Raw genomic sequence first — 12618 nt, 5'->3', positions numbered from 1 at the left:
GGTCCAGATAGAGAAAGGGGACAAAAAAATGAGTCCTCTGTGCCCCTACCTGGACCAGACATGAGCTGCTCTGTCTCCCTGGAGTGTTGGGTAGCAGGAACATTGTTCTGGTTTAGCCAAACAGGAGGGTCCATGAAACCATCCTCAGACTAACGGTGTGCAGATTTTTTCCACTGGTGGGTTTGCTTGCGTTTAACTCTGATTATTTGTTGCTATAGTTTCAGAGTGGCGTGAATCATTCTGGGAGTCGTGAGACTTCTTTTACCTGTCCGCTACTCCTGGTGGTTTCTGGGATGTGAAGGTAGCTACCTTTTGCTGTCCCTCAAGCTGGACAGTCTCAGGGCCCTGCATTCCCGGATGTGGAGAAGCGTGCCATCCAAACAGCACGGGCAGCAGAGTCGGACCAGCTGTGACGTGTCCCAAGCACATTACTTTCATCAGTTTTCTGATGTACAGAATGTGGTAGTAACATGGGATCACTGTGAGTAATGACTGAGGATACTTAACGTCCGTGCCCAGGGCAACGCCTGACACAGGGTCGCTACCTCAGAAACAGTCCGATAATCTCCATCATCTCTACACGCTCTTCCGTTTTCCTTCCTTTATTTTTCGTTTGGATGTGTGCTCTAGAGCTGGGTTATCTTGTTTTTCTTCTGCACGTGCCTCTTAAAAGGTGGCCCTCGAAGATCAACACGAAGTGAGCTGAGCAGTGCTGAGGAGTTTGAGGATTACTTGGGTCACCTTCTCTGCCCTTCCTCCCTTTTTTTTTTTTTTAAGCAATTGAAGTAATAGAGTAAATTTCATGGAATTAATTTGCAAAGAAATTTTCCATTAACTGTGTGTAGGAGAAACAAGTCTCACTAGAAATTCTTGCTGGTATAATTGGGATTCCCACACAGTGATGAGAATAACCTCAGTCTTGGTACATCTCTAGGTGTTTATTGCTCTTATTGTTTGAAATACACGCAACTAATTATGTTCTAGATCGTCTTACCTTCTTTAGAATGATTTATAGTGGCTCCGTGGATAAATCGCCTCAACTCTCTTGTAACTGGTGAAGTAACTGAAGACTTTTGACTGATTCATTCATGAACATTCACATAAAAAACTACTTTCTTCGTCTAGAACCTGAAGAGCGTTTCTCTCTTTCAGAGACCAGCATTGACAAGGGACCTTAGTTGTATCTAAAATTGCCTCATCTCACAGATAAAATGAGGCTCTTAGGTGAAACTGCTGAAATAACTGGTTGACGGCTGCACTTTCCCACGAGCGCTGTCTTCTGGGAAGGGCCGCGTGGACCCCTTCCCTTGTACACAGCTGCCCGCATTCGTTAGCTGCTCATAAATACACCTGGGTTTGGGAGCCTGCAAATCTTCCTTTCTTTTTTTCCTTTTTTTTTTCTCTCCATGTTTGTTTGTTTTGAGAGAGAAGAGAGAACGAGTGGGGGAGAGGCAGAGAGAGAGGGAGAGAGAGAATTCCAGGCAGGCTCTTCACTGGAGACGTAGAGTCCGATGCGGGGCTCGATCTCAGGAACCGTGAGATCATGACCTGAGCCAAGAACAAGAGTCAGATGTTCAACTGACTGAGCCATCCGGGTGCTCCACAAGTCACTGCTTTCTTAATAAGGACTGGCTTTTAACTGGGTAGAGAGACAGATTGTAAGGATGTGCCCTCCCAGCCCAGTTCACGTGCTGTTTTCATTACTTGAAAAGCCACTGGGTGGTTGGTTTGATTGTGGAGGAGGGTGGATAGTGAGTCCTTTTGTAAACTGGGCCAGCTCAAGTACCTTCTGGTTGTGGTGTTCCCTGACTTGTTCCTGTCGTTGAGCCTGGAGTTATTCCGGATTCCCTTTCAGCCCCTTTCAAGTGGAGGGTGCGGTTTTCTGTGCACGCTGCGTAGCGCTCTGTGAGGAGAGGCACAGGCTGCCGGAGAACTGGCCCTGATGTGGTGAGGGCCGATGCCCCGAGTGCAGCCCGGCAGACAGCACCCACTGAGGCCCGAAGGGCCCGGCTGCCCTGCACAGTCGCCCTCCTTTGTTGTGTGGCTGCAGGTAGAGCGTCCGCAGTCGGATGGCCCGTTGGGGCAGGCTCCCTCTGCTCAGGCAGAGCCCGAAGAAGTCCGGAATGCTCCCAGGGACTTGGGAGATTTGGGGAGACATTTCTGAAAGCCCCGTTTGCTTCTGGGATTTGTGAAGGAGGCCAGTGCTGTTCTCTCGTTTGTGGCCCGGGACCTACTTGAGACAGGGAGACATGATACCAGGAGGGTCGTGTGAGCCGAGTGTTAACTCATTAGGAGTTTTTATTCACGTGCAGTTGTAGACGGAAGTGCATCAAAGCATTCCTAGCAGTTTCCACCTCTGAGTGAGAAGCTAGGCCACTGATCAGCCTTGTCATCTCTTGGTGGATTTCCACACCATGTTTCTGGGGCCTGTGCCACCACCCACGCAGGGTCTGTCTCCACAGATTGTTGGGAATGTTTTGTGACACGCCTGTTACATGGATGTAGCTGTGACAGGAACTTTGCATCTGTGTAATTGGGAACAACAGCTACTCTGATGCATCAAGATAAGGAAAAGAATGGTGTCTGCGCGCACATGTTCATGTGGGGAGGGGGAGGGGAAGGTAGAGGATGAACTTCTGCAGTAGAACATGAAGCTGGTTTTTTTGTTTGTTTGTTTGTTTGTTTGTTTGAGAGAGAGCGCAAGCAGGGGAGAGGGGCAGAGGGAGAGAGAGAGTGTGAAGCAGGCTCCACGCTCAGCATGGAGCCCGACTCGGGGCTCGATCCCACGACCCTGGGATCGTGACCTGAGCCAGTATCAAGAGTCGGACGCCCAGCCGACTGAGCCACCCAGGCAGCCCAGAAATTGGGTTTAGTTTTGACTTAATTTATTTTCGCTTTTTAACTTCACGTAAATGGTAGCGATTAGTTCTCTTGAGTTTTAATTTATGAACTGTAACTGTATGAATTTATAACTGTAAATGGTTACTGGTTTCTCAGGTGATTACCCGAGACAGGGAAATGTCAGGTGTCTTCCCTGTAGGCCCGTACGTTCACGTTGGGTGAAAACCCAAGTTAGTCACCGCGCAGTTGGGGTCGTAGGTGTGATTCAAGGTGAGCTCAGCGGCGGTCACGATCTGGCTCATGTCTGACCAGGATCAGCCGCCTGCACGGACTGCGTGTGTCCACCACAAGACAGCTAGGATGACGGCCCTTCCGCAAGGGTGAGCCTGCTCCGAAGTCTCTGGAGAGCTTCCGCATGAACACCGGAGTTCTCACCGAGTGTGACCGAGGATTTGTAACCTATCTTCAAGGGCGGTTTAACTCTGGATTTTCTTTATGACAGAAGTGCATTACATATATTTCCCATGTACCCAGGGGTTGAGATTTAATAGAACTACTGATAATTATGAGCAACTGGCTTTTTTGTTTGTTTAAACTTGCCAGAATGCGGAGGGGAGTGCTGAGGGCTGGTAGTGTCACTGCTGCAACCTAGTGAAAAAGACAAATAAGTCTCAGTATCACCATGAAAATGTGTTTACCCCCAAAACCCCACCAGAAGGGCGCCAAGGACCCTCAGGGAACCTCCGAGATAGCTCAGAGGCCTGAGCCAGTGAAAGGGGACAAAATGGGACATTGGAAAGTTCCAGTGCACTGGGATGGGTGGTTTCCGTACCTGGGAGGCTCTTGCGACTGCTGTTCTTTGATCTGTGACCTTCCCCACCTGGGCTCTGTGCACCTGTCAGGGGTCTGTCCCCACTGGTGCTCACCAGGGACCTTTGCTGTAATAGTTACTAGACAATGGGTGCGATCACTTAATACACAAAAGACGAGAAATTCCCTCCCCACCAGCCCACCTGACCGTACGGAGACCCACAGACAGGAGTCAGCCTCACCTGGTGGGACTCAGAGAAAGGGTCGCGTGGCTTAAACCTATTTTTTCTTTCTCTCTAGTGAAGAAGTCTGCAAGCGAGGATTCACGGTGATCGTGGACATGCGTGGGTCCAAGTGGGACTCCATTAAGCCTCTTCTGAAGATACTGCAGGAGTCCTTTCCCTGTTGCATCCATGTCGCCCTGATAATCAAGCCAGACAACTTTTGGCAGAAACAGAGGACTAATTTTGGCAGTTCTAAATTTGAATTTGAGGTAACTTCCATGTGTAGCCAGACCAATTAAACCAATAGGTGTGGTTTCTTGAAAGTGGACTTTTCCTCCTCATTTTAGATATCAGATTTTTAAAGCCACATAATAAATGGGAGCTGCACATCTTGTTACATGTGGCATGTAAAATTAGTTACTGCATAAAACAACAAAAATCGGTTCGTTTATCCCGTTATCCTACTCGATTATTTTTCCCGAGGGAGATACAGGCTCCAGTCCTCTTGGTTTTGGGTGGTGGGGCTGCTGAGGTACAGGGTGTGTAGCATAGAACAAGGTTCCCTTTTCGCCTGATAAAATAGCTTTACCTTCCAGTCCTGGTGGCTCTGTGTGGCCTCAGATTCATTATCCTTGCCTCCGTCTTAGCAATAAGGGAACATCGTGGAGACATTCCCGGCTTCACATGTCCGGAAGAAACGGAGTTTTCACCTTGTCCTTGCTAAACGGAGAGAATGATCTGTTAGGTATTTCATATATCAGCTCTCTCGTTTATGAGAAGGGAGATAGTCCTCTAAAAATGACACCGAGTGCCAAATTCAACAGTGCATAAGGTCGCTGTCTCCCAGACGGTGCACAAAAGCCTCAACCTGCTGCTAACTTAACTTCCCTTCCCACTGCCACCTCTCCTTCAGCTACCAAGGCTCTGACAAGGCTTTGGTGCAGTTCGTGTAATGAAATGGTTATGGGAAGAAAGTATTCTGGCCAGCTTGAAAATTGATTCATGCCCTTTTCTGTAATAGAGTGTTTTCTAATAAGATGTAATGATTTTTGGTTGAATAGATTGCTTCTCTTAGCACCTTTGCCCAGACAGGTTTTAGTGATGTATTCATGTGTGTCGACAAGGTAAACAACAACAATAGTATTAAGCACATCACACAGTATTAATTCTCAAACTTTATGTTACCTGTTAACTTCTCAAAGTGTTTCACATGGGCGTTACTTACATTTTAAAATCTTCTTCCGTGGTACTGATTTTCAATCTGATATCTGAGTTTAGTTTTAATTTGAAACTACATTCAAGAAATTTAGGTAAAAGATGAAACCAGTAAGCCCTTATTTTCACACGGTAAAGAGTGATTTTGGATGACAGTTGATTGGGTCTTAATTATTTTCTTAACACAGAATTTAAGCGGGTTGTCTTTAATTACACACGTTTTAAGCAGAAATAACGGTTTAGCAATTATAATGCGTACACGTTTTTGCTGGTCTAATTTTGATGTCTCCTTCTGGGCCTTTAAAGTTACCTGTACCAGTTTCTCTACTGAGCTTATTGTCTCTACATTGTTACCAGCCTCGGCCTCTCTCTGTGAAGTGATTAGATCCGTGGGTGTTATTAAAAGTCTGAGCAAATGAGACAGGAATGAGCCTACAGTCAATTGCAGGCCAACGCGCTGGGCTGGGAGCAGCCCGTCTTTCTAGCTCAGTTTGTTGCTCTTTGCAGGTTCTCATGCCAGCCATCCTGGAGTCGATGCACTCCTAAGTCTCTCTAAGGCTGGAGGTGACAGAGGTGGGGCTAAACCAGCCTTTCTCTGTTTTGTTTTTTGCTTCTAGGCCACAAATCTTTTTTTCCTTTCACTTTGTCTTTGCATTTAATGACTCCTCTCCCACTCCCTGTGTTTCCCTTGAGGCACGGTATTGGTAGTAACCCTGCAGCAGCATGTGGTGTAGGTCGGGTGAGGTTAATCTGATTTTTGCTTAGATTGTAAAGGATGAAAACTTCGTCGCTGTTAGATTGGAAAGTACAACGCTTATACTAAGAACTGTGGCAGATTATTGCAATGAGTGAAACTTTCCCTCTGTCTTTAGCTTTGTGACAGGAGTTTCCGCCCCCATTCTGGCTACTTCTGTATATTCTGTAAAATTTAAAAAAGCCATTCATATCCTAGCATCCGCCACGTGATGGGAGGTGAAGTGAGGACAGGGTGAGTGGTAATGGTGGTCCGGTGGGAGCGCTGTTTACCATTTAATGACCAGCTCACAAATCATTGTCCTGAGAGGGAGGACATTAGCTTGATGGTAGATAGGAGGAGGCCTCCACGGTGTTTTCTGTTGGGAGTGAGACGGTAGAGTGGTGTGCATGAGCAAGAGTGCATTGATGAAGTAAAATTGGTAAATCCTCTGCTCTGTTTTGCAATTTAAGACATTTCCTGGTAATTGTGCCTAAGATAGTGGGTTAATTTCCACATTCTTGGAAAGAAATCCAGGCTCTTCAGCTCTCCTGAAATACATATCCTGTAATTTTAGGAGATCTGACTCACGTGTTGCTCTACTAGATTTATCTTTCACTGACTAGACTGGTAATGTTTCTTTCATCTACATTTATTTTTTATGGGGCCAGAAGAAGGTATGTTTTCTCTAGATTAAGTTTGAAAATCTCTGAGTAAGTATTGCAGATTGCATTATGATAAGGCCACGTAGACTCGGTTCATCTTCTCACACGTGATTTTTTTTCCTCTTAAGACAAATATGGTCTCTTTAGAAGGCCTTACCAAAGTAGTTGATCCTTCTCAGCTCACCCCCGAGTTTGATGGCTGCTTGGAGTACAACCATGAAGAATGGATTGAAATCAGAGTTGCTTTTGAAGACTACATTAGCAATGCGACCCACATGCTGTCTCGGCTGGAGGAACTTCAGGACATCCTAGCCAAGAAGGAATTGCCTCAGGATTTAGAGGGGGCTCGGAATATGATCGAGGAGCATTCCCAGCTGAAGAAGAAGGTGATTAAAGCCCCCATAGAAGACTTGGATTTAGAGGGACAGAAACTGCTGCAGAGGATTCAGAGCAGTGACAGCTTTCCCAAAAAGAACTCCGGCTCGGGCAACGCGGACCTGCAGAGCCTCCTACCCAAGGTGTCTGCCATGTTGGACCGGCTGCACTCAACCCGGCAGCACCTGCATCAGATGTGGCACGTGAGGAAGCTGAAGCTGGACCAGTGCTTTCAGCTGAGGCTGTTTGAACAGGATGCCGAGAAGGTAAAGGAGCAGGGAGAGGGAAGCTAAAATGAGGCCTGGAGGGGGAGGCCTCCTGGCTCACGGGGGCCCAGCTGCCAGGGCCGCCTCGGTCGGGAGAAAGGGCCAAGGAAGGGTGAGCCACTCTCACGGCGTTGTTTCAGAACTCGCCCTAAGTCTGCCTCCCTGTTTTCCTCCTTGGGCGGCCCAGTGCTATTTTAGGAACTCTGAGTTATTAATTACTGACAGTTTGCTTTAGGATAACCGTAGGATGAATGAGAATGGTATCTTGAGTTAAAAGAGTGAACACTTTATAGAATTATGTTATTGAAAGCGATAATTGTGTACGTGTTTTGCTAATAACTGTTCTTCACTCCTCTCTAGGTAGTGACAGAACACCGTTCAGATCTATCACTGAGTATGTTTTTAAAATAAAAGATGAATAATGTGTTAAAAATAATAGCTTCTGGGAAATATGGGCAGTGATTACTGACGGTCTCCTTTTATTCTTGTGCTCCAGACAAAATAACCCGTCCCAGCAAATGTTTGTGTTACAGGCTATAAGTCAGTCTTAGCAATGTGGAAACATTTATAGGACTGTGTTGTAAGCCATGAATATGGGTGGATTGATCTCCCTTAATTTGAGCCCATTGAGTTTTTTTCATGGACAGGAGAATATTTTCTAAAGCAAAAACAAAAAACAAAAAAACAGTATTACAAACCTTTGTTTCAAACAGTGACAAGCCACTACCGTTGTTTGGCAAGCTTTTAATATATCTGTCAATGTACTTCTGTTTAAAGAAGTGCCTTGTCAAAGATGCTAGAAAATCTTCCTTTCAATTACTAAAAAAACAGGTGACTGTCTGGGATTCTGGTTCAAGTCATGATACCAGGACTAATTGATAGTTACTCCTTTTTCCTTAAAGGTTTTCCTTGTAAACAGCATAATTGTCATCCTTTTCCAGGTAGTATCTGTATTGACCCTTGAGGGGGATGTCATCATTAAATTTTTTTCCCCAGTCCTTTTTATTTTTATGACAGATTTCATTGTTTGCATTTGCACAGCTTTTAAAATACTGTTTGCACTAAAGTGCATGTGATCTTGTAGTCACTGGAATTGCTGTCAGTAATCTGTGGGCATCGCAAAACTGGTCCACATACCTGTAAGTCCCTAGTTTCCCCTAACAGGTCTTTAATTGAAGAGCAGTGCTTTCATTAGCCTGAGGGATTTGAATACCTCCTTAAAGAGTAGCATCTGCTCCTTACATCCTCGTCAGTCAAAGGAACGCAGTAGACATAAGATTTTCTCATAGACCCTGCAGGTTCGGAACTGCTTACTTTGTAGAAGTCAAGGATCTTTTGGACCCAAATCCCGGAGAGGTTATCAGAGGAATGACACTGCCCTTGATTGCCTTGGTCCTGCTCCTGGGCCTGTGCCAGTCGCTTCTCTTCCGGAGTGATTTCAGGTTTTTTTTTTTTTTCATTCTGGTAGATGTTTGACTGGATCACACACAACAAGGGCCTGTTTCTGAACAGCTACACCGAGATTGGGACCAGCCATCCTCACGCAATGGAGCTCCAGACGCAGCACAACCACTTTGCCATGAACTGTATGGTAAGACGCTGTCAGAACAGACGTAGCTTGTGTGTGCGAGTATTTTAGCAGACGGGCGGTGTTTACACAGATGGTGTCCCAGTGCACTGCCAGGAGGCCGTGCGGGGCCTTTGGAGCTACCGATTTGGGGGTCGCAGCTGACCTCCAAGTGTGGGAAGTTCTCAGTGTTGGCGGTATCCACGGCGTCTTTTAAGTTTTAAACGAGCAAAAATGTGAAAGCAAGCAAACAAACTGGTAAAACTTGAACCGGTTACTTGGCCGGTTCAACATGGATGATTTTGATGCTAGTTCGTGTGCTGTCCCTCTTAGGAGCCTACAGGGGGCCCAGAGAGGCTGCTCAGTGACCACGTGACTCTCCCGAGAGCCACTGTCACTGTGCTGGCTGCCCTTCCCGAGGAAGAAGTAAGCCAGCCTGCCTGCTGTCTGCCTCGGGGCGCACTCCAGTTCTCCTGAAAAGTGACGTTTCCTTCCAAGCTGAACTGAAGTAGTGGGGTCCGGACATGAGCCGTGCCTGGAGTTCCCTGGCTCTGTTTGGGGTTGATGCCCCCAATTCCCGTGGCCTGTCGTGACCAGATGGAGGGTCGTTGTAGGATTATTAAGCAAAACAGCAGAAGACCAATGAATTTTAAGTAGCACTTTTGTTACATTTTTGGAGTTACTATAACTAAAATATTCTATATTCTATAGAATATATTCTATAGCATATATGTTCTATATCCTATAGCATATATGTTGTTTCTGTAGACAGTTAAGCTTCTAGAAATTTTCTTTTCAGGGACAAAGAGTTTTGGTTTGGACTTTGAGCCAGTCTGTGAGAATTAACCACTCGTGGACCTTCTAGCTTTTTTTTTTTTTCTTTTTTTTTTTTACAGAGCACTGAAGCAATATAAAGATGGGCTTTTTTTATTAATAAAGATACTACTTAATTAAAGTTTGGTCAACTAAATGCTCCAATTTAGGTAGTTTCAAAGATAACATTTAGCAATAAAATTTTTGTAGTAGACACCATCAGAAAAGTTTGATATCTCTTCTAGGGTTTGAGGCAAGAGAACTTCTGGTTTAAATGATCAAACCTGGGCATAGATGAGGAGAGCCAAAATGTTACCTTTGGAGGAAGCTTTTTAGAATATCTTCCCAAGAAGTTTTTATCAGGTTTTCAGACCATTCTGACCCTGCAGCTACAGGCAGTAGGCATGCAATCCACTGTATCACATGCTTTAAAAACAAGAAATACTAACATATACTTCAGACAAATGAGGACACACAATGTCTTCTCACCCCACCCACCATTATTAGTGGCACATTTAGGATTGAGAAGACGTGAGTGTGGTGTGGAAGGCAGCAGTGTGGGGCGGGAATGCAGAGTTTTCTCATCTATAAGTGGGGATTATAGCTGCCTTCCCTGGAGTTCTGTTATTTTATTTCCTCTCTATCTGTAAAATACTAAGGTAATGCTGAACACATAGTAAGTAAGTACTTGATAAATGGTGATTATTAGCAGTCACGTTATCACCAATTAAAAGCACTGTTAAAATAAACTTTGGGGAGCACCTGAGTGGCTCAGTTGAGCGTCTGACTCTTGATTTTGGCTTAAGTCATGATCCCAGGGTCGAGGGACTGAGCCCTGTGTCAGGCTCCGTGCTGGGTGTGGAGCCTGCTTAAGATTCATATTCATTCTCTCTTTCTCTCTCTCTCTCTCTCTCTCTCTCTCTCTCTCTCTCTCTCCCCCCCCCTCCCCTCCCCCTCCCCCTCTCCCTCTCCCTCTCATCCTCTCTCTCCCCCTCCCCCTCCCCCTCCCCCTCCTTCCTTTCCCATGCTTATGTACTCTCTCTAAAATAAAAAAGAAAATTAAAAACTCTTAAAAGTATGAATGATGTCTTTTTTTAGGTCTCTTTTCTGATTCTTTACAATAAACTCATATCACTTTGCTAAGTTGAGATTTTTGTTAAAAAAGAGCAGGATAACTGTGTGCCATGCTGGGTGGCAGCCTCTGGTTCCAGGCCCCGTCCTGCCCCTGGCCCGCCACAGTACTGTGAGTGCTTGGTGCCTGTCTGGGGCATTTAGTGGTGCAGAGCAAGGGCCTGGTAACTTCTTGTGCTACCTGCAGTGTGTTAAACATTTTTGACAAAATGAAAATGCTGGTCATCAATATGCACGGTCGATAGTCTCTAAAGAAAGCGTGCGAAGGGACGCCAACAGTTGGGCTCATTGTGTGTCACGGATACTTTTAACAGCTGTGACAGTAAGAACTAGCGGCAGGTACCGTGACGCAGGGAAGTCTACGTTGCCGTATTTGTGCAGAGGGAGTTTCTTGGACTGTGTGCCACCACGTTCCTTTTTCTGTGTTGCCAGTGATGCAGCGATGGGAAGGGTCTGATCCGTAATCCGCAGACCGGCACTCCCTACGCACAGTGCAGTCTGCTTGAGGATACGAAAGGGGGACACAGGGCACATAATGCCATCTCGGTGGGAGTGAATACCCTCAGGTTCCCACGGCGGGGCCATCCGAATGGGGAGCTCTGCTCTGGACTCCAACAGAGGGCATCTGCTTATGCTCTTCTGGCAGGCCTTTGGCCTTTGGGGAGGATTTCCTCTTTAACGATACAAACAAAGCAAAAATTAGCATTTACAGTAAAACCTTGGATCGGGAGTAACTTGTTCTGTGAGTGCTCCGCAAGACGAGCAAACATTTCTCACAAGTTTTAACTCAATAAACGAGCGACGTCTCGCAATACAAGTAGTACGTGACCCCAGATGTCACACGATCACAACTGAGCCAGCGGCTCTTAAAATCCACTTCGGTATGCAAGCCCTTTGGATATCACGTGTGTTTCCAGAATGGCCCGCAACTAGAGAGACAGAACACCTATGAGAAGGGGAGCCATTAGTTCTGACTAAAGGATGCTGGTCAGAGCATTATTGCCATAAGAGCTGGCGAGGACTGTTTCCCACTGACTGTGACCTTGGCTGACTGTCGCAGCTCCGCAGGTGCCCTCTCTCCCTGCACATCTGTTAGCTGATTCTAGCCTGCAGATGTGCCCGGAAAAGGAACTCAGAGGCTGGAGTCTGTGGCTGGAGTCTGATCCCAGAGTACTCTACCTAGTTCAGATTTGGGTGAAAATGGAGGGAAAGAACGGACAGGTACATTCTTCAGGGTGCTCACTGGGTGGGCTGCAGACCAGGTGGCAGTGAGGAGGCTGCTGCAGGGGGTGTGGCAGAGGGACAGTGGCCCAGAGGACCACTCGAGAGGGGAGGGGAGGGGAGGCCAGAAACATGGAGAGGGGTCCGGATAGGTTGGGTGATCCGATTTCACGGCTAGATAGGGAGGGAGGAGCCAAAGAAAGAGGTGTCTTGGTGGGTTTTGGGGAACTTCTAAGAGGAGCAGCATTGTGATGAACTGACTGCAGCTGGGGTTTGCTGAAGGTGCATGTTCCCCACTGCTGCCTTCCCTGCAATGGGAGCCTCAAGGGCGACTGAAGGTGGAAAGGGAACAGCATAGTGAGAACTAATTTGGGGAGAAAGGGGTGTATGTTTTTCAGCCTCACAGTAAACTGGTAGGCTTGAAGATGGGCCCTTCACGGAGTAGAAAAGCTTGATTGAAGGTGTGCACGCAGCGTGGTTCCTTTCGTGCCTCGGTTCCTCTTCCGAGGAGAAAGTGGATCCGTTTCCAGAAGGTTCTCTATTGGCCCCAAAGCGACAGGCGCCTGGAGCTCGTGTAGACAGGAGAGCTTGTTTCCACACAGAACAACAGCCCGTGGTTGATCCGTGCGTAGTTTCTGGGTTCTAGTTAAAACCTGCAGCGTTGGGTTTTGTCGGTTCTGGGTGACTGCTTCGCAGTGGGCTTGCCATCTGGACCCTTTTCAGGATTCGAAGCCAGCGAGTGAGTCAGAGTATGTTT

General features: G+C 46.6%; 1 protein-coding gene across 2 annotated transcripts in view; it reads left to right on the top strand.

Annotated features, from left to right (window-relative positions):
* Window positions 1-12618, top strand: part of TRIO (trio Rho guanine nucleotide exchange factor) — a 353108-nt gene that overhangs the window by 133666 nt on the left and 206824 nt on the right. For both annotated transcript variants that reach the window (XM_042953023.1, XM_042953031.1), the window contains exons 4-6: window positions 3952-4144; window positions 6617-7129; window positions 8598-8720. In XM_042953023.1, the coding sequence (XP_042808957.1) occupies window positions 3952-4144; window positions 6617-7129; window positions 8598-8720 (829 nt within the window). The remainder of the gene's footprint in view (window positions 1-3951; window positions 4145-6616; window positions 7130-8597; window positions 8721-12618) is intronic.

This window comes from Panthera leo, chromosome A1 (genome assembly GCF_018350215.1).
Source record: "Panthera leo isolate Ple1 chromosome A1, P.leo_Ple1_pat1.1, whole genome shotgun sequence".
In the NCBI taxonomy this organism is placed as follows: Eukaryota; Metazoa; Chordata; class Mammalia; order Carnivora; family Felidae; genus Panthera; species Panthera leo.
This window is presented reverse-complemented; position numbering and strand designations above follow the sequence as displayed.